A 27,914-nucleotide genomic window follows, 5' to 3' on the forward strand; every position below is an offset into this window, starting at 1 on the left:
GGCCCGGCGTTTAAAGCTCACCGTTTTCATGAAAAAGCGCGCTCTATTCACAAATATGGATAAAGCCCCTGTGATATGTGAATGAATCCACACTAATTTAACACACGAGATGTAAGTAGGAAAGTTTCTCGCCCAAGTCATTTATCACTCGATTTTCCGGTAATGTTATCATCCGGAAAAGAAGGTTTCTCTCTCCGTGCTTTGCCCCGATTTTAATTGGAGATAAAAATGAACTCGCATAAGTTTTTTATTTCATTTTGGCATTTTCCAGCTGCTGATTTTTTTTTTCAAATTCACAAAACATATTTTAATTTAATTGACTTTACCATTAATATCGTTTTTAATAAAAATTCCCAAATTGGTCGTAAATGTGGTTATTGATCAATAATTTTATCACAACATTTATTTCATTAGTTCAATAAATTCCAAACAAGTTATTTAGAATTTCTGCTTGTTAATCATTGTTCTTGAATCTCTTTGTTGCTGATGACAGCCAAATCTCCAAATCCCTTCGTTACAATTCTATTACAATAACAAATCCTTCATAATTAATAGCCGGTTTTAATGAAAATTCTGTTTGCTGTAAACATCTCACCTACTCCATTCTAAACCTTTTAATTAATTAAAAGAGAGAATCTGTTATTTATTACGTACTATCTGGGATTTTTTATTTCGATAAACTCAATTTAACAACGCAATACTCAATTGTATCGTCCTTGTCGTCACTTTAACAAAGTTCATTTTTGAAGTTTAATTACTCTCAACTAATTTATTCCAGGCTTTAGAATATTTCTCGTTACGTTGTTTTTCAGCTTCAAAAAAATTATCTACCATGTATGAAAAATCAAGATTAGGGCAGTATTACTTTTATTACTCATAAAAATATCTAAAATACATAACGAACATTATCACATAATCATATCTCTATAATTACTCTATAATAACATAAATTTGTATTGAAATGAGGCAATTTTCAAAAACCAAATTTTTACGGATATTTCATATTTTGCTATACAGGAAAAAACGTTGAAAGATTTTGAGGGGCTGGTTTCCTAAGTAAAAATAAGAAAAAAAGTCCGGAAATGCTTCCTGGGGGAGCTAGGGCCCCCTAAAGATGGTGGAAAAAGGGCTTTTTTCAATTATTTTTTCAATTTGATTTGGCAGAAGTTTTTAAAATTTTTTACAGAGTCGGATTTATTAGCTAATTTTCCCCTCAAAAAACGTCTCTTGTGTTATTTTTGTACGACGTACCGTTTTCGAGAAAAACGAGATTTTTCATATAAGGTGGAATAAAATTTACAAAAACAATATTTTTACTATGAGGAATTAAAAAAAATTATTTGCCAAAAAAAATTGTGAGATTATTTAAATTTTCTGAGGGAAATAACTCCCTGAGGAAGCATTTCCGGACATAGGTCCATAGGAACTTTTTTCTTATTTTGACCTAGAGAACCACCCTCAAAATTTTTTAACATATTTTTCGGACTTTACTTTTGAAATACAACTAACTATACAAAAATAAAACAAATTTGTGTTTTTTTACGTTTTATTAGTTTTCAAAAAAGATTGAAAAACCACTTGCTGTGTAATTAAAATTAAATTGTGCATTTTTTGTGAAAAATCGTGAATTAAAAGGCAAAATGCGCATCTTTGTTACAATTTGACTTTTTATGTTGTATAACTGGTTGTTTGCCACAAAGATGCATTAACATTTCATTTTTTAAAGGTTGACTTCTTTTGAAAACATTTCAATTAAGTTTGCAGATGTTTTCATTTGGAAGCTTACAAAGGCAATTAATCTTGAGCAAAATTGACGTTTTAATTTAATTCGTTTTCCACTTCCTCTTTTGAAAAAATGTTTATTAACAAACAATGCAAAATGAAACGTCTTGCATTTAATTAAGCAGAAAACAGTAAATACACTGCATGTAATTAAGACGTGACACAGTTTAAAATAAACAAAAAAGTTTGTAAACTTTGTCCTAAAGGACTTGAGTTTGAAACTTCGAAGCGTGTCTATCATATTTCTCGAAAAATTCCCGAAGGAAATCCTCAAGTTCTTCGACGAAATTGTTCATTTAAAATTAAAGAAAAGAATAGTTTGGAATAAGATAAGATACAATATTTTGAGTAGCTTCAGGAAAATTCTTCAAGTCTCGACATCAAGGCTCTTTCATATTGCGTGAAAATATCTAAGCAATTCGAACGGAATTTGTAATGTTCAAATAACTCGGCCCTTTGTAAATATGCCGCCAGTGGTCACCAAACATTATAAAAAACAGAATTTTTGATGTTTTTCCAAAACATCCCGGAAAAATTCCACTCTTATAATAAGGTGCTGAAATCGATGCGAAAACGTGTCTGATCATATATTGCTTTCGCAATCCTTCCCTCACAAAGAACCTTCTTTTAAGTTGGTACTTTTCGATAAGAGACGTGCCTGTCAAACGTCAAATTTGTTTGCTCTACGCTTTATTGGAACGCCGCCTCTTCCCTCTTTAAGTAGTTACAGTGTTGGCCTTAATGATGTTCCCGGAACTCGGGCCATTTCGAGCTCTACATTTTTTTTATTGCAAACTTGAAAGATATTACTCGTTTTTTTTTTTAAAGAAAAAATCATAATTTTCCAACTTTTGAAAAATAAGTTGTCAATGCATCTGGCAGACAACCAGACGAAATAGCAAGCACCAAAACGAAGATTTTGTGATAACTTTATGTTTATGTATTTTCCCTTGGATAGAAATTAAGCTAATGCCAAATCGATATAGACCGGAATAATAAACGGAAATATTAAATTGATTGCCTGTCAACATTTTTACGGCAAAGCTCCGCCCACGCGTGTCACGTGATTGACCTTGGCGAGTTTTCGACATCATTGCAAACTTGATTTGAGTTCAGTTAAATTTTTAAATAAATTAGTTTTTGAAATTGGTTACGACACTCACTCAGGCAATCCGTTAATTAGACAATGTTTTTACTCTGCTATCAAATACTCCCTAAAGGAAATATTTCTCTATTATTAGGTTGTTAATTGTTCTGTCAGTTTCATACTTGGCGTAAAGTAGATAATTCAGCTGGGGATTGGAAATCGCTTAACGATATTGTATTTCCAAACAAAACATATTTTCAGTTAATCGCAAAAATTTCAATTTTTAATTAGAGTGCATTTTTATTCCCTTCATTTCAATGTCTATTCTTTTTTAATGACATCCTATTCTTCACTCAGAACAATGTAATTTTTATGATCAATTCCTTGAAATGAAATGTTAATTTCATTGCCTCCAGAAACTTTCATTCAAAAAATAATTACTTTGATCTGGTTTCACAGGAGAGAAATCGGATTTGAATCCAACATCATTTGGCATAACTAAAAGATTTTTTTTAACATACAGAGTGTTAAAAAAGATTGGAGGTAATAGTATGGACCAAAAAAACGAAAAAGTCTTAATAAAGAGATATCAAAAATAATGCGTGTTTTGAAACATTTTTTTGCAATCTGTTCAAACAAAAAAGAAAAGCTTTTAGTAACAATTCTAAAAATTGTAAATTTTACATACGTTACTGCGGACCCATGTATATTAAGACTTTTTTGTTTATTTTGACGAACAATTATAATACAATTATTATCTCTTTAAATATTTTACAATTTCTTTTTAACACCCTGCATAGCGCTCTACTATATCATTTACTATAAAACGTTTTTTCATACTCATACATTCATACTTTTACAATTACATATACCTTTCGTAATTTTAATTTAATTAGATTTTTTTTTCTACGCAAACGTCACAAAAATCAACATTTTGTGAATTTTGCTCGATTTTCCTGTATTTCAATTTTTTCAATTAATAAATTTTGTTAAGAAAATATATAGTTGTTTTATTTATTTATAAAACGTAAAAAACTAATTAAAATACATTCAATTTACTACATCAATAAACGTAAAAACAAATAATAAAATGGTTATTTTTACTTCTATTATGACTAGGTAAAAATTGTTTTTTTATTAAATACCTCTGAAATTGGGGTGGATTTTATTGCTTATTAGTTGGTTATGTCAATTTTCTGATACATTTTAAAGGACTAAAAATTAATTGTTATTGACATGTTTTCACTTTCTTTCAAATTTTTTTTTGTGTGTAAAACCGGAAAAAATAATTTTCTTATTTGGTGCTTAGAACTGAATAAATTAACTAAATTTCATCCTCAAAAATCAATTTTTTAGACTAAAAATGTGCTTTCTTCACTTGTTCACTTTTGTTCCTTTCTTTTTTCTTATTTTTTTTCGAAAACTCAGAGTTCAGAAAATACATTGCTATTTTTCAGTTTATTTTCACCACATTTTAAAATTTTTTATCTGCAAACGTCACAAAACTGACCACTTTTATGACTAAATGTCACAAATACCTAAAAGTTTTACCTTTCGGCCATGGAGTAAAAAATTTTTGCGTTTAAGCATTTTTACTTTTACCATGACATTTACCAATGTTTCTGGAGAGGTACATTATAGATCAGTATTCGAAATTTTGCACTACTAAACAATTCAAATAAATTCAATTTACTATAAATAAACACAAAAACAAATAATAAAATGATAATTTTTACCTCTATTATTATCTCTATAAAATTGTTTTTTTGTTGCTTTATTAGTCGGTTATCTCAATTTTCTAATTCATTTTAAAGAACTAAAAATTAATTTTTTTGTGGATTTTTTCACATATTTTCACTTTTTTCAAATTTCTTGTGTGTAACACCGGAAAAAATAATTTCCTTGTTTGGTACTTAAAACTGAATAAATTAACTAAGTTTTATCCTCAAAAACAATTTTTAGATTAAAAATGTGTTTCTTTGCTCACTTTGGTTGTTACTTACTTTCTTCTTATTTTTCTCTAAAGCTTATGAGTTCAGAAAATACATTGCTTAATTTTCTATTTATTTTCTACCACAATTCAAAGGTTAAAAATGTTTTTATTTACAAACGTCACAAAAGTGTCTATGACTAAATGTCACAAGTAAAAGTTTGACCTTTCAGTGCCTTTGCGTCAAGCATTTTTACTTTTACCATGACATTTACTAATGTTGTCTTTTTCTTCTCTTTTGCTGCTTTAGCAATTTCTGGAGAGATATATTTAGAACTACTAACTGCACTAGTCGTCTACTAGTTAAATTAACAGAATCTCAACACAAATTTTATCGTTGACGCGTGATGTTTGTTCAATTACTTGCTAATTATAGTGTTTTTTTTTACTTTCCATCTGAATATTTATGATTTATGTGAATACCGATGTTTTTATGCTCCACGTGTCCTGAAATTGGCATATCTTAAGCTCCTAAATCGTGGATAAAGTCGCGACGTCAGGAGTAAAACACGCGAAAAGCCGTTCCCGGAGCTGATAATATTCCGGGCACCCTCCGGGCTGGCAGTCCCGGAGCTCAATGTTTCCACCGTCCCCCACCAGCAGCCAGAATTGTGTCGTGGGAGGAGACATTGATTCCACGTTGTGTACATTCAGCGGCACTCAACAAGTGGCAGCAATATTGTTGCATCGCCAGCAATTAACGCTTCATTATAAAAGCGAGGTCGAAACACCACAGTAATTAAATTAACAACGCAAAATTGATTTCATCTAAATACTGGATTTTGAACTCAAAACTCATCATTTTGTCAGAATCTCTGGTTAATTAAGTGTAAAATTTCTGACTTCAATATTTCTTCCAAAAAGATTTTAATAAAGTTATGATGGAAGAGTGGTTAAAAGAGGACATCACAGATAAAGTGTTGAAGTAGAGCGGATTTTACATGTAGCTGATTTAAATTTAAACCTCTCCACCTTTGGGAGAAATATGGTCAAATCCTTTGATGTGCTTTTTACTTTATGAAAAATTTTCGAGCTTATAAAATTAGATTCTTTTACATTAACTCTAGAAAGAAGTCACTTAAATTTATGTTTACATCGAAACAAAGTGTAAAGCAAGTGTTTAAATTTCGAGACACGTTTGTGAGAATTTTAGCTAAACTCGTGAAAAAATAAATGTAGAAACTGTCGGAAAAACTTCATTTTTTTTGAATGAAGAAACATTTTTTTCTCAACTTTATACTTAATTTTGGAAATATTTATTGCTATGAGATGTAAACCAGGTTTCAACAACTTTTGTCTACTCCCTTATGTAGATTTAACTTGAATCGGTTTTGCATTTGAAATACTGTATTTTTTTTATTTGTTTTTGTCATTTATTATCGATATTTTGTTGTGTTGTTTGGAAGATCAAATTTTAATATTGTGTTTCAGCTCGATTTTCCTGTATTTTAATTTTTACAATTAATAAATTTTGTTGTTTCATTTATTTATAAAACGTAAAAACAAATTCAAATAATTTCAAGTTACTATAAATAAATGCATAAACAAATAATAAAATGGTCATTTTTACCTCTATTATGACTAAGTAAAAATTGTTTTTTTATCAAATATCTCTGAAATTGAGTTTTTTTGTTGTTTTATTAATGGTTATCTCAATTTTCTAATTCATTTCAAAAAACTATTTTTTTTTATTGGCGGACTTTTTCACTTTTTCAACCGGAAAAAATAATTTCTTTATTTGGTGCTTAGAACTGAATAAATTAACTAAATTTCATTCTCAAAAATCAATTTTTTATACTAAAACTGTGTTTACTTCGATTGGAAATAGCACAAATTGCTTCATTTTGGCCTAAAATTATTTTTTAAGCAATTATTTTTATAAAATACTTCAATTTGAATGGTTTCTGTGTTAAAATCGCGCGAAATTAGATGGGAAATAATTCAAATTACTTTATTTTGGCAGAAAACAGTTATTTAAGCATTTATTTTGTTGGAAAACTTTGTTTCAAGTTGATTTTTGTAAAGTTAGCCAAATCGATTGAAAATAGCACAAATTGCTTTATTTCAGCCTAAAATTGGGATTAATCTTCTTGTTTCTTTCTTCCTTTCTTCTCATTTTTTTTTTTAATTCAGGGTTCTGAAAATACATTGCTATTTTTTAGTTTATTTTCTACCACATTTCAAAGGTCACAAAACGTCACAAAAGTGACCACTTTTATGATTAAATGTCACAAGAACCTAAAAGTTTAACCTTTCAGTCATGAAGTAAAAAATTTTTGCGCTTAAGCATTTTTACTTTTACCATGACGTTTACCAATATTGTTTCTTTACTTCAGCAATTTCTGGAGAGGTACATTGTAGATCAGTATTCGAAATTTTGCACTACTAACTGCACTAGTTAAATAAATAAACATTTTCTTCCTATAAAATGTGTCTTCTTCATTTGTTTACTTTTGTTTTTTTCTTTCATTATTCTTCATTTTTTCGAATGCTTCGGGCAGTTCAGAGAATGTACTTTTTTTTTTACTTTTCTATTTTTTTCTACCACATTTCTAATTATTTAATATACAAGACGATAAAGAAATTGTTTATCTACGAGTGAAAAGGTTAAGTTTACGAGTGACGAAGTCTCGAGTGGACATTTTTCACGAGAATCTTTATCGTCGTGTATAATATTTCGTTTTATTTTGTATTCACCTACCAGAATTTCTTGTATCTGGCTACTCTGGTCAAAGTGGAGTAGATAAAAATTACTTTATTTTACTAGAGGATCAAAGACTACTTTATCTACTGAAATTAGTTGATAAAAGCACTCTTTAACATTGAGTACTTACAAAATACAGTATAAAAAGTATATTGTTGTGATAGGACTATTTTTTTCTTCACTTTCTGTTTTTTTTTTCAATTTTCAGAATTTTTTGTCGAACAAATAATTTTTACTAAAAAACAACTGTAAAAAAAGAACCATGAATTTGAGTTTTTGTTTCTAATATTTTAAAGTGACATTTTTTTAGTAAAAATTTAGGGTAAAAAGCGTTGAGCGTTATATGTTTTGTTACTTTGTGTATTTTTTTCAGAATGGCCGAATTCGGGCGCCCCCATTTCTCCACGCTCTGAACGCCCCATTAATGCTGTCGCCTGCCATACCCGGACCCATCCAGCAAGGCATTTGCCTTCAAAAGTAAGTCATAATGATTGACAGCTACCACAAATACCACAGCTTTGCCTATTGGAGCGTATGATCCTCTCTCTCGCGAGTGCTTTTCAAGCTTACCTCCAACACACATATTAGCTGTTTCAGATAAACCGAGTGTGAAAGCGAGCGACGAGAGGACCGTTCCATCTATTTCAGGCTTGATACGCGAATTGACCTTCTGGAAAATGTCACACCAGGTCACGGTCACACGAAATTTTTTATTCAATTTGAGGTGTTTTTCAGTACCAATGAGGATGCGTAATGGAGGAAGGGTTTCTCTGGACGACTCTGACATTCATGGCTGTTGCGAGTGTTCTGGCACCTGTCGCAGGAAGCGAGCACGTGAAAAAGGTATAGTTTGTTTTTTTATCATTGTTTTTTAAACTAGCTACACAAAAATTGGTATTTCCCTGGAACAAATGAGGTTATAAATATACCCTAAATCAGTGCGTTTGATTACATTCTGAAGTAGTTTTTTCTCTTGTTTACAAATAAGGTAAAAAAATTATTAAAACGTCAAAAAATGTTTTTTGGTTATTACCAGTTTTATATCAATAAATGTTTTTAATACATGTTGTTGTTTCTTCTATTATAAGATTCGCCACTTTTAAGACAGCAAATGCTTGCCAGAAGTATCTTTTTTGGAAATTTTTTCAGTTTTCAGTACTTAAAAAAAGCGTATTTTTTGCGAAAAATTTGAAGTTTAGAGAAATAAATATGCTTGCTCCAAACATCAGTTTGGAGTTAAGTTTTAAGTTTCTTGAGTTTTTAATACTCAAAATTAGCAAAAAGTTTTTTTTAAGATTTCAAGATGTTTTTGAAAAAAAATAGCTTGCCTTAAATGCTTTTTTTAAGAATTTTCATGAGTTTCCTGTACTAAAAATTTAGGAAGTTTCAAATATTCGAGCAAAAATTTTGCTAAAAATCATTATGAAAAATATTGAACAGAACAAAAATTTTTGCTTTGTTTCGTGAACTTTTTTGAAAATGCTGCTGCTGAAAATGCTAATTTGAACAGCAGAAAAAAAGTGTAAATAGCTTTTTTGGTTACTTTTTTGAGTTTTCTGTACAACGAAGTTTTAAGAATTCGGTAAAAATAAAGATTTTTGTTAATTTTTAAATGCAACATTAATGTGTTTTTTGAGAAAAATTAAGGTTTGATGTAACAAATGCTTACTTCAAACGTTTTCTTTTGTCATTGTATTGTATAATATTTAAAAATTGTAAAAATTGACTGAAAATTGATAGATTTTTTGATTTTCAATACAAAATTTTTTGCAATTCTGAGTATATTTTTAGGAAAATTGAGGTTTGACAGCCTTAAATGCAAATTTTAAATTGGATTTTACTATTCAAAAATGGCAAAATTAAAAATTTAATTATAATCTGACTAGCGTGTCTACAATTTAAGATTAACGAAATAAAAAACTGCTTTATTTAAATGAAGATGATGACAAGACAAACAGAAGTAAGAAATAAAGATATAACAGAAATTTTGCTAAAAATCATGAAACCGTGTAAAAGGTATGGTTTTTAAACTTTAATTCTCTACAACTTCGTTCTTTACACTTTTTTTCTATCTTTAATTGTGTGTGCAGCATTTTATTTTAAAGTCAAAAATATAAGCCAAGCAAAAATTTCTGTTTTAATTTTTTTTTTAATTATTGTGTTTTCATCAAAATTTTTATTATTCCGGTAATCACAACGCAAACGAAAAAAATACAGGCAGATAGAGTATTAAATTCTCAATAATAAAAGATAAAGGTAATGCAAAATTTTTATCGATTACTGTATTTAACAAAATGTCAAACTTTTATTAATTTACAATACAAAATTAATGTAAACTTAAATGGTTGAAGATGGAGATAATTATGGTCTCGGAAACTTTTTGTATTTAAAAAAATATATAAATAATTATCAATTGCGACTACGGTTAAAAATACAAAAAAGTGTAAAGAACAAAACTATAAAAATTAAATTTTCAGCATATTTATCAGTTTAGTGTTTTAAAAAAAATAAAATTTAAATTAAAGTGTTCCCCCGGCACACAATAATTACCTTGAGCCGCTTTGAACGTCTTTGGGGCCTAAATCGTTAAATATAAAGATATGGTTTCTAAACTTTTTTGTAAGAAATTTTATTTTCTACAACTTTTACATTTTCTTGTATGTTTAACCGTATTCGTAGAATTTTGAAAAATATGAAACGGAACACAAATTTTGACGTTTTAATATTTTTTTCTCATGTTTCTCATGAAAAATGTGAGTTTTTCACAACCTATTAAAAATGTAAAGCTCAACATTTCTGCATTTTTCACTATATTTTTTTGGGTACAGAAAATCTCAGTGTTGGCACCACTAGCTAATTTATTCGTGGTAATTTAATAAAAGAAGTTGGTAGTTCCAGATTTTGATTTAATTTGAAATCGTCTAAAAAAAATGGAAATTTGGAGACGAAAAATGTTAAAAAAAATGATCCTGAAAATTAAGAGTCAATTTTTTGTAATAAATTGACAAGAATACAAAAAAAAACATAAATAAAGAACGCTACAAAATTAGTGTCTGTGCATCGTTTTTGAGAAATCAGTTGAAAAAGTACCAATTTTAAAACAAAAGTTGAAGAAGAATTTAGAAATTATACAAAATTTATTGCTGAATCTTCATGAGTTTAAGTTTTTTAACAAAATTAACAAAATTTCTAGGGCCAAAGACAAGAGCAAAAAGCAAACAAAATTTGTAGCTGCTACCAATTTTTTCCGTGTAAAAAACGACTTCAGTAATCCAGTTTGTAAACTGGGGAAACGATTTTTTTTTTTCAGAAAAACATCGAGGAAAGCCTGGAAGCCATCCACGACGTGGAGACGAAAAGTCTGGGTTTGTTGTGTGTCACCGAGAAATTCCGATCGTTAAGCGTACCTTTAGCAACGGCGCGATTCGAATCAGCACGGCAAAAAGCAGATCTCGTCGCCACCCTTTTGCAAGATCTCGGAGTGGCCCACCACAACGGTAAGTCTATGATAAGGGTAATTAAATGAGAAGCGGGTGAACAATCCAATTACCTCGCAAAGTCTAAACAAATAAACTCCGTTTGTGAGCAGGAATTAAAAAAATCCCCAAACTGAAATTTCAGTGATGCAAAATTGTAAACGACTATCGTCTGAAGATGCAGCCAACAAATTCGCCTTAATTGAGACCTAAACCAAAGAAATTTAATTAATGAAACCAATAAGGGAAGAGTAAGGCATGAATATTTCATAACTTTATAGCTGCTTTTATTGGATTTTGCTTTTCCAACTTTAACACTGGCAAATTTTAGGAATTTTCTTATTATGAGTTCCATTCGAATCATCAAATCATTGAAAATGTCAAATGCAATTGTATTACCGCGTGTGACATAATGCTTTCACTCGACGTTTCACTGAGCAATTTCATTCGTCACAATTACGGTGGAAAAAGCTGCTGACTCAATTTTCATAAATTGAAAAGAGAAAAAAAAAATACTTAAAATATGGAAATGTAATTGCGTAAATTTGCAAACGTAGAAGGACACAAACTTAGTAAAAATGCAGTCGGATGCTATATATTTTGGTCGCTGTCACTAAAAATTATTCTTTTATTTCAAAAATGCAATTTAATTAAGGACAATTTTGGTCAATTTTTGGCACCCGGATCACTCTATTGTCAATAACTCCGGAATTATTGGTGATAGCCCCTTACCGTAGACAGAAACTTTTAATTTTCCATGATATAGGAAAAGGTCATTGCCTTGCGATAAATAGTTATCGAGAAAATTGTTGATAAAACCAAAAATATCCAAAATATAAATTCCACTATAATTTCTAAACTATTTGGAATTTTGCAGTTTTCTCGACGCTAATTGACTTCCCGAAACATTTTACATAAGCAGGCTTTAAAAAGTTATAACTTTTGAGGTACAATTTTGCCGCAATTTACAAAAATAAAAAAAATGGGACCGTTTTTGGGTCCTAAAATTAAAAAAATCTGTACCATATTTCTTAAATCTTATTGAGGTACAAGATTTTACTTGATAATTTTGATATTTTACGATAAAAAGCTCTCATGCTTTACTCTTACGCTTATGCTCTCTTATACAGGGTGTCCGTTTTTCGAGCTCCACCATGGAGATCTCAGTTATTGTAAGAGATACGAGGTCGGTTAAATTAGGACAAACTTGTGCATTTTTATGCTCAACAACTATCTGAAAGAAAATTTATGTCATTTTCGTTTTTATCTTTTTTATCGAAAACTAAAAGACCTAGACGTTTTTAACTAAGACCTTTTTAAAGCACTTTTTTACAAGAAATCTAAATTTGTCATCGTATTTTCCAAGGCGTTCTTAACAACACTCAACTTTAGATTTTCTTATGAACGCCATATTCGATTTCTGTATTTTTAAAAACTCTTTTTGTTCCTGATTACAACGGTGTATCACACCAAATTTTACATGCTGATCAAAATTACGAAAAAGCGTTTTTGCGAAGAGTGCTTTTTCATATAAAAAAGATCATTGTCCTACGATAAATAGTTATCGAGAAAATTGTTGATAAAATTAAAAATATTCTAGATATACATTTGACTATAACTGCAAATTTTGCAGTTTTCTTAACGTTAATAGACTTCCCGGGGCGTGAGAATTGAAACATTAATCCATTTAGATATAGTCTAGCCGTAATTTACAAAATAAAAAAAAATAAAAAAAATTTGAATACCCCATGACATATTATTAAATTTTTAGGACCTCTAGAAATGCAAAAATGGTTTGTGATTGATTTTTTTGTTAAAAAAAAAGTCAAAAACAGTTTAAACGTCGATTGATTTTCTATTATTTTAAATTTTGCTTTTTTTTAGAAAATTTAACTTTAATTCTTAACTTTACATGTAGAATGTAATATCGTAATGTAATATTCTAAATGCCTGTCTCTGAAAATCACTAAAAAAAAGTCATGAAAACTGATTTTATTAAAATTAAAATAATTGTTGTGACAAGGCACTAAAGTCTTTCATTACAAATGTGTGTTTAGTTGCCGTGGCAATAGCCGAAAAATTTACATAGTTGCTTAAGTTAATTGTAATATGACAATTGACAATTTGAATTCATTGAAATGAATGGTTGCAGTAAAAAATTGTAGTATAATAAACTCTTTTAGTGCCGATTTTTGAATTTTTCGAAAAAACACAATTTATGTCATATATTTTTATACTTAAAACAAGCTGACGGCTCTTTTCAAGTACTTTCTAATAAACATAGAGAAATTGGGAATGCACCATCTCTATAAAAAGATTAAGATAAAGTTGGATGAAGTCGTTTTCTGTGTGAGAAATCCTACTAGTGGGTTAATGACAAGAAAAATAAGAAAAAATCGTACTAATCGATCTTTTGAAAAAAACTGTGTTAGAAGTACAAGACTTTGACCGAAAAGTTTGAAAAATAAATGAGTTTTCGTGTTTGGCGCCACCTCTGGAAAAACAAAATAAAATCAATAGAATTACGTACTGTGGTCATTGACAATGATAAAGTAAAAAAATTGTTTCAGATCTGAAACAATTAATTTTTTGTAATTAAGATATAAAACTGCAAATTTTACAAATAATATTAATTAATATGAGTAATAATTAAGATGTTTTTGGTTTTATTATGCCCCCCTGACTGAATGTATAAATTTATCATTAGAGCAGGCTTCTGGCACTGACAGGTTTCTCTTCATCCACAATTACCATAATCTCGTGTTAATTATTAGATTATTACAATGTAGTTATAATTAATCCCACGATGAAACTTACCAAATATTGTACTTGAATCTCGAATTTTCTATTAAAAGCAACGATAATAATTGCAAGAAACGATGACCAAGCGTGAGTCATTTGAATTAATCTGAATTGACAAATTAAAATTTTCCAAGTAAAATAAATTGATTAATAAAAAATTTGGGAATTATTTGGCGACACAAATAAACTTTGTTTAAGAAATTTTTGTTTGTTTTCCAAAAGATGAATCAAAAATTCCGAATTGGTGTCATCGGGACCGTGTTTCAGTGGACCTTTATTAATTTAATTTAATTTACTTTAATAAGAGCACAAAAAAATACACTACTCCAAAAAATTAAAGGAACAACAAATTTTCCAAAACTTTTTTGGTGATTTTTGAAAGGCTGAATTTATCAAAAAATGGTCGTATCTAGGTTTAAAACAAAACATTTTGAAGCTTTAAGTTTCTAGTTTTCTTTTGGCAAATATTTTTTGTGCGCGAGAAAAAAAAATCTAAATTTTTGTGTTTTTGTTTTTGGACCACGGACCTGAGAGTTTTTTTTTAGTTAAGTCAATGCATAGACCGGACAGCATGTTTGTTCACCATTAATATGCTTTTTTCATATTCTCTTTGCGTTAAGTTATTGCTGAGATATCTGTCTTCAAATGAAAAAGGTTCCTCTTGTCTTTGATCATCGATATCTCAGCAACTATGACCACAAAGAGAATATAAGGCTAGTGTCAAAAACTAAAGTAAATGCCTTATAAGATCCTCTTAGATTTTTTGGAAAAAATTTTTTTCACCTTTAATTTGTTTAAAAAAAAAGGAATAAGTAAGTTTTTGCGTTGTTTTAATAAATCTACCGCATATTCACTAATATTGATGGGGAGACTAATGTTTTTAGGTTCTTTACAGCTTAATGTACCCCTTATATCTCGGTATTTTTTTTTAATTAATCAAATAATCAGTATTGTTTCTTGAAATTTTTTTACAAATCTAAAAAAATCTGACATTTTTTTGATTTTTTTTCAAAAATTAAGCAGTTCATTGTTTCTTAAATGTTTTTACAAATTTTCAAAAAAATAATCAAAAAACAAATTTTGTTTATTTTTTTATTTTTAGTAAATAACTAATGCAACTAATGGATCCATTTAAAAATTAGCAGGGCTGTGAGGGATACTTTAAGCTGTAAAAACATCAATATTAGTGACTACGCAGTAGATTTTAGTTACTTTTTTCTCTTTTCTTTAAATCAATGTTAAAGATGAAAAAAATTATTTTCCAAAAAATCATAGATCTTATTAGATATTTATTCCAGTTTTTGACACTACCCTTATACTCTCTGTTTAGTCATTGGTTGCTGAGATATCGATGATCAAAGACAAGATGATCCTTTTTCATTTAAAGTCAGATATTTCAGCGACAAATTGATGTAAAACGAATATGAAAAAAGCATATTAAAGATAAACAAACATGCTATCCGGTCTATAAATTAATTTAACTAAAAAAAAATATCCACGTCCGTGGACCAAAAACAAAACCATAAAAATTTAGATTTTTTTTCTTGGGCTATTTCTTGGAATTGCGTAATAAGCGTAGCTTAAAAAAATATTTGCCAAAAGATCTCAAAACTAGAAACCTAAGACTTCAATTAAAATTGTTTTGTTAGAATCTAGATACGACCATTTTTCGATGAGTTACAGCCTTTCAAAAATCACCAAAAAATTTGAGAAAATTTTTTGTTTCTTTAATTTTTTAGAGTAGACTATTTGATATTTGGGTTTTAGAAAACAATTTCTTTTCTGAACAACATCTTTTTGGTTGAGAGGTTTACCAAATTCTGATGATCACTAAATATAAAATTTTTAATAACTTTTGACAAAAAAAAAGATTTCATAATTTACGCGCGTCAAAAGCACATTTTTTTCAATGTTCTCAAATTGAATAATAATAAAAATAAATTAAAAACAGAAAGTGTTTTTAATCCGCAATTTTGTGCAAAATATGCGCAAAATGTATATTTTATTGAAACACTCTTCGCTTCGCTCGTCGAAGCACACTTTAAAAAAATAAACTTTATTGATAACGGTGAGACATAGCTTGATACAGTGATTATTTGTATAATCAGTTTTAAAAAAACATAAAATTCTCTTAATTGGTCGATAGATTATTAGCAAATCCCCTAATCGGCCTGAACATAATCTCTAATTAATCTTTAAGTGGCTCTCAAATGACGTCATTATAAAATAGTAAATAATCTAAATAGTAAAAACCTCGTCGTGTTTTTGAACAATTTCTTGCAAATTATTGCACTCTTGGTACGGATTTTGGTCTCTGGATGGCGGTGTTGCTGAATTTTTCTTATTTTGTCTCACTTTCAATTCATCGATTAATTCTTGATTACCAACGCGCAAACTTTCGCTTCTTTTGGGCGCAATTTGTTGATTTGGAGTAAAATTTTGTTGGGAGTTGTCAAAATAAACCGGCGGAAAATGGTATAAATGTTGGTATTGGTCGGCTTGTGGTGTCCGTAAATTGTCTTGGTAGTAGCCATTGTAGGGGATTTTGTTGTACCCTGGGGGGGTAGGCACTGGGGCAACTTCTCCAAGCTCACTAGGTCGTGGAATCCTGATTTGGTGACTCCTTGAGTACCCAGAAACGGATGGTCTGTACTCGTCTTGTTGCCTTGAAGATGATCTCGAGATGTTATCTCTCGAAACATTGTCAGGCGTTGTCCTGGAAACGTTATCAGTAACACTATCGAGGGTACTAGCCCGACTCATGATGGAATCCACTGACTGAGAATCAAAACTTTTAATTTCGTCTTCTTTCTTCTTCTTCATTTTTTCTTCCAATTCTTGCGTGACAATTTTTCCTTCATTGTTTTTGGTTTTTGGTGGGGCAAAAAGAGCGGAGTGGGGGGTGATGGTACCCCAGATGTGTCCCGAGTGGGTTTCTATGACTCCTCGTTCTTTTTCTTTTCCGTTTTTTGATAGGATTTTGGTCAATTTTTGACGAATTTGACCATAAGGACAGTCGTTTTCGTGCCCCCACATGTCTCTCCCAAATTGCAAGCGGATGGTGCAGCCTCTGAAGCGGTAAACACATGGGAAAATAATCGATGTGGCGATGGTCTCATAAGCCAGGTTGCGGATAGCCCCCTTGGGAGTCCCATTAGAGTGGATGCATCTGTGACAGATATTTCTCCCATCGTGGACTATATAAATGGGTTTGTTGGATAAGTAGCTCTCACAGGAGACACATTTCAGGGTTTCTAACATTTGTTCACTGACATGTTCGAGGTTTATGTCTGGAAAAAACAGTTAAAATTGTGATAAAACAAGCGAAATTTTACCTGGATGATGTGGTAGTTTTCTTTCCGATTTGAAAAATGTTCCAGGACGAGAGCATAAAACATTGCAACTGTTTTGGAACAAACATCTTCCTTCATGGTCCAAAGATTCGTTCCAAACTAATCGTTTGTTGCAATGTTTCGACCAGTAGGTGCAAGGGTAACGGTATATTGAGGCTAAAGTTTCAAAAGCTATGTTTCGGTAGGTTTGTTTTGCAAAATGGACACAACGACCACATAGGATACTGCTGTCAGGGGTCACGTGGACTGGGCCACAAGTCACAAATTTTCGACAATGGCCACATCTCAGGTTTTGTAAAATCGGAATGGGAATGGGTGGTTTCATTATCTGGAAAAATGAAAATAAAAATTGGCAAAAAATAAGTCTTAATTTTGTGTTTTCAGAAAATTTTTAATTTTGATATTTTAAATTAAACGTGTTGTTTTTTGTTTTCATGTAAATATATTTTTGTTTTTATTTTTACTATTTTATATACTGCTATATCTTTTTTCATTCATGTGTTGTTGACAAAGCTGCTGTTTTTTTGTAGATATAGATTTCATGGAGAATAAAAAAATCAATTCGTTGCTATTTTTGTCGTATAATAGTACATTACGTTACTAGGAATAGTAGTGATAGATTATGTAGCAAAGCTGAACCACATAAACTCACTTTTCAATATTTTCGAAAGTGTAAATTTAACTAGTGCAGTTAGTAGTGCAAAATGTGGAATGCTGATAATCTACAATGTATTTCTTCAGATATTGCTGAAGCAGCAGAAGAAATAAGAAAAAAAAGCAACATTGGTAAAGATCAATAATGTCAGGGTAAAAGAGACAAGAAACATAATTTTTACTCCATGCTTGAACGGTAAAACCTTTCCTTGTGACATTTTGTCATTTTGTGACGTTTGTGAATAAAAGATAATTTATATTATGAAGCAAACAATTGAATTTGATTTTTTAAATCTAATATAATGAACAAATATCGGTCTTTATCTCATCAAGGTTTAAACTTTTTTTTAAAACATAAGACATTTTAGCTTTCACAAAAATGAATTGTGAACACATTTTTTGTTTTTTTTATATTTACAATTTTTTAATAATCATACTTCTAGCATTTGTCGTATTTTTTTAGAAAAAAATAGATTTTTGCAAGTTGGTAGACTGAATTTATATTGTTTGGTATAATATTTCCATGTCTTTTGTTATGATATAAAAAAGCAGTTTTAAATAAAGCAAAAACATTAATTTGTAAATATGATACATGTTATTTTTATTTTTATTTTATTACAATACTCTCTTTTTTAGTTTTTGACATTCATTTTTAAAGACATATTTCAATTTTTTTCCAACAACTGTTATTAAATTTTTGGTAACTTTTCCAAAAAAAAAAGGACAAACAAAAATACATAAATATAAAACAGTTTATTTGCACTCACAAAAATTGAAATAATTTTGATTTTTACAGTTCTTTCACATTTCGCAAAAATATTGGGTCTATTTTTTCATTTTTAAAATTTTTATTTACGCTTATTTGTTAAAAATAGCATATCTAAAAACCAAAAAGTTACCTATCTCAAAAAATTGCGATGAGTTTTGGTGATATAATTCTTAAAAAGGTAAGTTTGAGTGATTAAATTCAATAGATTTCAATCAAAATGTAATCGCAGAGATATAATCTTTGTTTTAACAAAACTTGTATAGTTTTTTTTCTTCTTGATTTTATCTTATTACAAGTACTTCTCAAAATTTAAAAAGATAATAATTTTGTCACTTGAAACAATTGCTAATCCATGATTTGGTGTTTTATAAACGAATTTTTCAAGCACAAAATACCGAATAATAAAGTAACAAGAGAAAAAATTTTAGTAAAGATTAAATTTTTTGTATATGAACAAATGTATTAAACTAAGATACCAGAAACATGGAAAAAATGTTAAAAAAATTCTATCTATAAAAATTTAAAAGATATGAGAGTTTAAATTTTGCACTTTCACTCTATTTATTTCTATTGGAAAAATATTTTTTTAAGTTTCTTCGCTACAGGCTATTAGAAGAGGAAATAAGGAAGGTGTATCCTAAAGTGTTTAATATTATTTGTGACTTTTATTGGCAAAATTTTTGTACCTTTACTAAATAATTATAAAAAAACATATACAAAATCATCAGTATTATTAAGTAGACATAAAAGAAATTCAAATATCAAATAATAAATGTCAAAATTTTTAGACATGTTTTTCGTAGTCCTGGTATCTTAATTAAAATTTTTCGCTGGGGCGCGAGTTCTGACTCACCCTGTATAAAAAAACTGAAACTGAAGCGTGGATTTGCTCGAGAATTATTGTTAGTTATCACGTCGTTCCAAAAATAAGAATCGTAGATAAGATGATTCGCATTTTTGATAAGGTGGAATAAATTTTTGCTTTTATCATCACGATGGAATGTAATATCACTAATATTACAAAATTTTATTGTTTTTAGGCCAAAATTAATCTAACTAGTTTGGAAATATTTTTAAAAAATCTAGGAAAAACTAATTTGTCTAAAAATTTGAAAATATTAATTTGTTTAATTTGTTATAGAGGAATATTTTAATATTACAAATACTCACATTGGGGGCTTTTGTAGCCTAAATCAGTTAAAATATTTACCGAAACACATGATTAACTCTTCAATGTACTTCACTTTATTACAGAACGTAATAAAATAGGTCCCTGAGAGGAAAATAGCAAACACGAGATAAGAGATACTGATAAGGCTTATCACACTCCTACTCACTACAATATTTATTATCTCAAATGCGGCCCTTTAAATTTTATTTTATTTTTTTGAAATTAAATTTCCATTGTTGTCAGGTTTACAAGGTGCAGTCTCAAAAAACCTTCTAGTCTCCGACCAAAGCGTCCTTTCAGCCCGTGTGTTGACAATGAATGCGACTTCTGGCACTTTGATAAACTGTGCTTGGTGGCAACGCCAAGGTCTGGATGTTGGAGAACCACGAAAACTGCGTTGCGATGAATTTTTGGAAATGGGTCATAGACCACCTTCGGAATATCCATGGTATGAAGACGCGGGGTCTAGTCCGAGTTTGCGTTCCCCCAAATTTATGAAAAGTTTACCAAATGTCTCCTACAAGGGGTGGTGGACCTATCCTTACTATTCGTGCAAGTCGACGAGGTGGCTGATTTCGTACAGCGTTCCCATACCACCGCCGGGGCGTGGAGGGTAAGCAGAATTTAATGTTTTTTTTATTGAAAAAAAAAAATTTATTCGCAAAGCGACTCAGCATTTTTGTGACTTTAAATAAAAATCCTCTGTATGTCACCAAAATTACTTTGATGTTTTTGTCTTGTTTTATGAATTTTAGGTAAATAAGCACAATCATTTTGATTTATATATTTTTTTTTATTTTTTTTATCTTTATTGATACTTTATTTGCACGGAAAAAAATAGTGTGCAACATATGAGAAACAAAATTAATGTCTTTTAGTAGGACGAAAAAAGTTTAGTTTTAATTTTAATCTTGAGTTTGTCTTTTCTTTGGAAAAACCGTCATAAATGTCATAATGGTACCCAAAATAAGTGTATTAATTTTACAAATATGTATTTATTTAAATGTCTATGTTCTCTCTTTTACTTTCGCATCTTAACAACAACAAATTCAAGTAAATATTCCACATGTGATAAAGTATAACTGGATATTCTACGAGTAGTTGCAGTGAATATTTTAAACTAACTTGATTTTTTACGGGTTGCTATAAAAATGAAATCATGTGTAGAGCAAATTTTTCGTGCTGCGCACTCATGGTGTTCATAAGCAAGTGGTCATTCATAAAAATATTCGACATTGTATTATAACTGATTATATTCACATTTCATATACTTATGAAAAAAAAAGGGTTTTGCAGTAATTAAGTTTTTGCTAAAACTGACGAGGTTGTGAAAATGTATCAATTTTCGCCTTATTGTATTTCTCAAAATACAAGAGTTTTTACACTTACAAAATACTCCTAACTAAATATTATCTGATTATGGTAATACCTGATTTCATAAAAATATTTGAAAAAAAGAAATACAAGTTCTAAATTAACTTTTTTCTTTTATTTGATAAGATTTGTTATAGCTTTTTAAATTTTCTGTTTTCATTTTTTATTAGCCTTAGATCTAATTATGTAAGTCTAAACAAATATAGAGATTAATGAAATAACAAATTTGGAAATGGTGATGTGAGATTTACTTAAATTTTACTTTTTATAATAGCTTTTCTTACAAATTTAGACATTATAATAACATATTTTAAGAATTTTTTTATCTGGTACATTTTGCAATATTTTTATACAAGAGGTGTATGAGAGGGTCCTACATTTTGACAAAGAAAAGTAAAAAATAAAAAAAAATTAAGTGCCTACTAATTTTTATTATTGCTGTTACTTGCTGTTGATGTTTAAAAAAGTATTAGCATCCATGCAATGCTGGCTAAATTGGACATCAAATGTATAAAAAATATCTACAATTAATTTTAACTCCAAAATTATCAATAAACCTTCGTGATTACTTTGTTTTCTGATTAATTCCTATAATTCCAAATTACTTCTTGTAACTCCAAATTAATTCTAGTAATTAATTTTTGTTATTCCAAAATAAATCCTGTAATTCCAAATTAATTCCGATAGTTCAAAGAAATTCAATGTAATTTTAAAAAGACATTATTTTTGATAGTTTCAAAAAAGTCCAGTAATTCTAACAATCCCTTGTCTTCAGATTAATTCCTATAATTCCAAATTCATTCCTACAATTCCAAATTAATTTAATTTTTAATTTTAAAATAAATAAAAATAAGTTTTAAAATAAATTAATTCCGATAATTCTAAGAAATTCAACGTAATTTTCAAAATTTTTCGAAAATTAAAAAAAAATCCAGTAAGTTCAAAAAAAAAACATTTCCAGTAATTACAATCAATCCACATACACCAGTTCCAGAATTAACGGACCCACGTGTTAATGTAATGTAATAACGACTTAATGTAAGTACCTAATGATAATTAAAGTTACAATTTTCATTTTTTTTGTTTTTAGTTTATATTTTTTATTAATACCTACATTTAAAATTTTGTCCAGAACAGACAGAAAACGGCAGAATCGTTGAAGATTTGACTTTTTAAAAGCAGTTTAAAAAATCAAAAAGAAAGTTTATTTCGATACCAAAACCGATGCTTTAATGAGCCATTTTAACACCGATTCTGGTGTTGAAATAGACTACTACAATTTACTTTTTAGAGATCTCTTTTTTCAGGAAGTATGCACGAAATATTTGCAGTATTCATTGTGAATTCATCAAAATTTTGAAAAATAATTGAGATTTGACACTTTGAACTTTCAAATTTTCTGACATTTATTACCTATTAGAGCAAATTTCCTAAATTTTGAAAAATTGACTTTTACGTTAAAAAAGTACTTAAAACGCGCAAATAGAAAAAGTCATTTGTATTCAAATTCATTAATGTATTTTTCTAAAATCAAGCAAAATTATTTTTAAAACACTTGCTTTGAACAGCTTAGACTTGAACGTTTTCTTGACATAACCCTCGTGACTGTAATTCTCTATCTTTGTCAAACACCGACAATTCCTATGTTTACTTTCTTTCTCTAAGGGTTGGGGTAAATCGCCATCTAGTGGTTTATAATGTAATATCATTGTTTGATGTAAAACATAATAAAAATTTAGTAGTGTTTAATTTGAAATCAATCCGGAATGAAGAAAGATTTTCGTTTTCCTCGTGATTAGCTTCTCGATCGATTGTGGCGAAAAGTGTTAAAGTTAGTTGCTTCGCAAGTTTAATCCATCATTCTCAATTACAGTCTGAAAGGTTTCTTGAGTTTGGACGTGGATGTGTCGCACCTGGAAGTCAATCAGTGCGAGTCAACCACACCCATTCCGACAAATTCCAATGAAATATCAATCTTCCATGGGACACACAAATGTCACAACAGCACATCTCAAGTGAGTCGTCAATACCCAACTCCTTGGTAATTTAATTAACCCCATTTCGACCCCACCAGTGTGTATACCAAGCGCAAACAGCTTCCTCTAATTGGTCCAGAGGGAAGTATCTCTGCGTGTGCCGACCTGGCTATTATTCGCCGCATTACGACGGCGTTTTCAACGGGACTCTAGTCGAAGGTAAACTCCACTTGAAACGACACAAAACGATCGAATTTCTTGCAGTTTCGTGGCAAAATCGCAAGGAGAACGGCAGCGAGGGCGACTCCTGGAGCACGATTTTCCAGTGTAGGAAATGCGCTCCAGGGTGTCACTCTTGCACAGACCCTTCGCCGTGTCTCGCCACATATCACTGGCCCTTCAGGATCACTCTACTGGTTTTCAGTGTTAGTTGTGCCCTTTGCACCATGATTATCAACATCTACATGTTCAAACACCGAAAACTCAAAGTTTTCAAAGTCGCTAGTCCGATTTTTCTCAGTATTACACTCTTCGGTTGTGCGATTATGTACCTGGAAATGGCTGCGATTTTTCCGGTTTTGGACACTTACTCTTGTATTGCGACCAAATGGTCGCGACATTTAGGTTTCTGTATCACGTATACCGCGCTTTTGATGAAGACTTGGAGGTAAATTCGGAGGAAATTGAATTAATTTTTTTACAGGATTTTTTTTAGAGTTTCGTTAACTTATAGGGTCAAGTCGGCCCACAAAGTCAAACTAACTGATAAGCAACTTTTACAGTGGATGGTCCCCATTTTGTTAGTTATGTTGATTTATTTGGGAACGTGGACGCTTTCGGATACTCCAACAGCTGAAGAAATAGTCGATAATGAGGATTTGAGGTTCAAACAGTGTGTTTATAACTGGTGGGATCACAGCTTAGCTATTGGTAATTATTTTGCTCTGTCTAGGGAAAATAGGAAATTTTATACCTTGAAGTTAAAATATTTTGAATTATTCGTATGTAAAAAGTTCCAGGGAATCGATTGGCATTGAGAAACACAAAATTCTTAATGGTTTAGAAGTAATAGTCGAGTATAGATTTTGACTAATTTTATTTCTAACAGCGAATTTCTCAATAACTATTTGTCGCAGGGCAATAATTTTTATTTTATAAAATAGAAAATTTAAAGAGCTTTTCAATGATAATAAACTCAAACAGACTATTGATTATTGTTTTAAAGTTATTATCGAAAAAATTCATCCAAATACACTCCTAGGAATCTAAAAGGCTCAAAAAAGTGCAAAAAACGTTGTAATAGGAAAAATAAATGTCTTGCTTTAAATCCCGGTAAAGTCAGCAAATTTTCTCTAATTCTACACGTAAATACTTCAATTTTTTGCAAAAAAAATTAAAATCAAACCAAATAAAGTTTTTCGCAGTCCTATGCTTTTCTAAATTTAAACAGTGCAAAAAACATTGTTTTGATTTTTTTGAATATTGCGGCGAAACTATACCTCGAAGATAAAGTGTTTTGTACTATACATATGTAAAATGTTCTGGGAAATCGATTGGCATCGAGGAAGCCACAAAATTATTAATAATTTAGAAGTCATAAATTCTACTAGCAACTTTCTTAATAACTATTTGTCACAGGACAATAATTATTTTGTATAAAATGGGAAATTTAAAGCACTTTCCAACAATAACAAACACAAGCAGGCTATTGATAATTATTTCGAAATTATTATCTCATTATGCTACAGGTACCAAAGATTGAAAAAACTGAAAACATCAAAATTGATCCAAATGGAAGTCTAAAAAACTCAAAAAAGTCTATAAATCGTAGTAGAAACACAAATAAATGTGTATGAATAAAAATTTTCAATTAGAGCGGAGACACTAGCCGGGGGCTTCGTGGCGCAGTGGCATAAAGCCCTGCTTCAAATCCCGGTAAATACTTCAATTTTTCGAAAAATTAAAAATCGATCAAAATTGTGTTTTTTGACCTCCTAATGCTCCTGCAGACTCAAAAATAAGTGCAGAAACATTATTTTGATTTTTTAAATGTTTCGTAAATTGTGGCAAAGCTACAACTTAAAAATAAAATGTTTTGGACTTTCTTGTATAAAATGTTCCAGAAATTCGATTGGTATAAAAAAAACGCAAAATTCTCTCCCAACGAAAACAATAGTAAGTCAAAAATTACAGTGTTGAGAAAAATTGCATTGAATCTTTGATTGTTAATAAAAAAATCAAGAAACTGCTTAATATAATTGAAAATTGCTAAGGTCTAAATTTTGGTAAAAAATGGTTTATTCAAAGAAAATTTTTCTCATTGTTTTTGTATTTTGGGCCCTACATAAGCCATCGTAACTCGAAAACCAATTTTTATGAGTTACTATAGTTTTCATTGGGAGAGTCGAAGTTATAATCGAGTATGTATTTTGACTAATTTTATTTTTAATAGCGATTTTTTCAACAACTATTTGTTATGCAATTTTTTTTATATGATATGTAGTAATTTTAAAGTGACCTCTCATAGTAATACACACAAGCCGGCTATTAATAATAGTTTCGCCGTTATTAACTGATATACCAAAAATTGAATAAAATTAAAACTTCAAATTTATTCCAAATGCACTCCTATGAGTCTAAGAGACTCAAAAAGTACATAAAACCTTGCAAAAATGCATACCATAAGTTTAAAAAAAATGTGTGTGACTGAATATATTGGATTGGAGCAGAGACATTGGCCGGGGGCGTGGTGGCGCAGTGATATATATAATTCTAATAAGTACAATAAGAGAGCAAAAACGAAAATATAAACGAAGCAGAGATTTTTTTAAGATTTCTAAGACGTTAAACCTAAAAAAATAAATTTTTCTCGACGTTTTTTCGCACTCCTAAAGACTCAAAAAAACTGTATGACATGTAGTTGGAAAGCTTGAAGAACATCCAATTTTTTAAATTTTATTTTGAAAAAACTATCTAAAGCCCCAACTACAGAAAATAAGATATTCCGTTGAAATTTGCCAATTTATTAAAACATTTCAGTAGTACTGATTTACTTATAAAAAAAATAAAATAAAAGTTTTTATTTTGTAAATTTTGAAAATTTCAAGGTGAGGTCTTGTTTCTGGCGTGGGGCATCCGAGTGTGCTACAACGTCCGCAACGCCGAATCCCTCTTCAACGAAGCAAGATTAATCAGTTACGCCATCTACAACATTGCTATTGTAAACATCCTCATGATCGCTTTCCAGTAAGTCCCCAACTTTTTCGTGTTAAAATAATCGAAATTATTCAAGCTTGTTTATCTTCCCCCGTGCTGGCCCGGACATAAAATATTTGTTGGGTTTTATCAGAACTCAATTATCCACAAGCGTGACCGTGGCTTTGGTCTTTGGACCAAAAATAATTCGAGTATTACGCGGGTTGGGCGATCAATGGGACAACCGAGCCAGATCCAGGGGGGTCACAGCGTCCTTTTCCCTCAACGGAATTGGTCTCGTACCGGAAGAAGCCCCCGATTTGTACCAAGAAAACGAAGAATTGAAAGAAGAAATACAAAAATTAGCCGCGCAGATTGAGTTTATGAAGATTGTTCACATGGAAATCAACAACAGACACGTCAAACCCAAAAGTGGGGGGTATTTTACTACGTTGAATGCCCCAACTGTGGTCCACAGCCCCTTATCGAGGCAAGGGTGCTTGCTTAGTAAAGCCCCGGAGGAACTGTGACCCCAGGACGGGTACAGAAATAGGCCAGTTTTTGTTTAAATTTTAGGAAGTAGTCTTCCATTATTCATTTCTCCTTCTGCTCAATTACAAAAAACCTTCTTTTATTCAGAATCAAAAAGCTAAATAATGACTGATTTTTATAATAGATTATAGAATTGCTTACCTTGTGTGATATTCTAGGGAAAGAAGTTAGTCGCGGTAGGAGTCACTAGAACGACATATTTATTATAAAGACAAAACTGTTTGATGTGAATTAATGTTGATCTATGTCAGAAATTTAAACATCAATGTTGAAAGATGTATGTTTTGTTGATTAATTTATAAATGTGTAGGTTGTTCAATAAATTACAAATTTTTCCTTCAGAAAAAAATTCTGAAGCAAAAATTTCCACCAGTTGAGCGGTACGGGAATAAAAAACAATTTTTTTATTTATTTAATTTCACTATTTTACCTGGTTCAAAAAATCGTTTACCCGCCACTGAGTTTCCCTCTGTTGCTATGACAATTTTCATTTTTTTATTTTTGTTACCATAGTTACACAGTGCGTTTCTATAGTAACGATACAAATCCCCTCACATGTGCGACTCGCCAGGGACGGAAAAATGGTTTTCAAAAATTTTTATTCCCCTACTCTTCACTTTTGTGATAGATAACGTAGTCGGTGAACGACAATACAATATATCAATTACTCAAAACGTCTAATGCCAGTACCTGTGTGTTTATAAAAAAAAAAAATTGCCAACAACTCAGATTTAAATATTCATAGTTAATGTTTGTTGTTCTCGATGTTGACAATTGATGTTTTTGTGTCAAAAGTCTGTAGTACAAAAATGGTAAAATGAGCCCTCACAAAGGAATTTATAATAAATTTTATAAATTTCACAATTTTTTTTGTATTGCAGACTGAACTTGTAGCACTTGGTATTTAATCTGAAATTGTTGGCTTAATTTTCGGTACTGTCGTTATTTTTCTAAGTTATTGTTAATTTATTCTCAAATGTTCTATATATTTGTATTACAACAATAAATGTGTTTGTAAAACATAACAAG

At 30.1% G+C, this 27,914-nt stretch overlaps 2 protein-coding genes across 3 annotated transcripts; one reads left to right on the plus strand and one right to left on the minus strand.

Moving 5' to 3' along the window:
• LOC123003701 (probable G-protein coupled receptor CG31760) lies at positions 1–27,905 on the plus strand. The gene is made up of 11 exons (XM_044396653.1): positions 1–111; positions 7,937–8,040; positions 8,299–8,406; positions 10,874–11,060; positions 20,032–20,401; positions 23,036–23,177; positions 23,237–23,357; positions 23,403–23,805; positions 23,854–24,068; positions 26,246–26,384; positions 26,431–27,905. The coding sequence occupies exons 3-11, from the start codon at positions 8,317–8,319 to the stop codon at positions 26,861–26,863; spliced, it is 2,100 nt and encodes a 699-aa protein (XP_044252588.1). The 5' UTR covers positions 1–111; positions 7,937–8,040; positions 8,299–8,316; the 3' UTR covers positions 26,864–27,905.
• Positions 15,882–19,902, minus strand: LOC123003702. Of its 2 annotated transcripts, XM_044396655.1 has the most exons (4): positions 19,788–19,886; positions 19,471–19,718; positions 17,177–17,522; positions 15,882–17,131 (listed from the first exon to the last, which is right to left on the minus strand). In XM_044396655.1, the coding sequence occupies exons 3-4, from the start codon at positions 17,517–17,519 to the stop codon at positions 16,080–16,082; spliced, it is 1,395 nt and encodes a 464-aa protein (XP_044252590.1). In that variant the 5' UTR covers positions 17,520–17,522; positions 19,471–19,718; positions 19,788–19,886; the 3' UTR covers positions 15,882–16,079. The 2 variants fall into 2 exon arrangements, with proteins under 2 accessions (XP_044252590.1, XP_044252589.1); XM_044396654.1 differs by lacking the exon at positions 19,471–19,718 and having other exon boundaries at positions 19,788–19,902.
• Positions 27,906–27,914: the final 9 nt, after the last annotated feature.

The sequence above is a fragment of the Tribolium madens genome, unplaced genomic scaffold (genome assembly GCF_015345945.1).
Source record: "Tribolium madens isolate multiple individuals breed KSU strain unplaced genomic scaffold, Tmad_KSU_1.1 Scaffold_1;HRSCAF=32;Tcas5.2_LG8, whole genome shotgun sequence".
In the NCBI taxonomy this organism is placed as follows: domain Eukaryota; kingdom Metazoa; phylum Arthropoda; class Insecta; order Coleoptera; family Tenebrionidae; genus Tribolium; species Tribolium madens.

Coding starts and splice junctions, on each gene's coding strand:
- LOC123003701 (XM_044396653.1), top strand. CDS start 8,317: ATGGAGGAAGGGTTTCTCTGGACGACTCTGACATTCATGGCTGTTGCG. Junction 23,358..23,402: donor CAACGGGACTCTAGTCGAAG/GTAAACTCCACT, acceptor AATTTCTTGCAG/TTTCGTGGCAAAATCGCAAG. Junction 24,069..26,245: donor GGATCACAGCTTAGCTATTG/GTAATTATTTTG, acceptor GAAAATTTCAAG/GTGAGGTCTTGTTTCTGGCG.
- LOC123003702 (XM_044396654.1), bottom strand. CDS start 17,519: ATGAAACCACCCATTCCCATTCCGATTTTACAAAACCTGAGATGTGGC. Junction 17,132..17,176: donor AAAACTACCACATCATCCAG/GTAAAATTTCGC, acceptor TGTTTTTTCCAG/ACATAAACCTCGAACATGTC.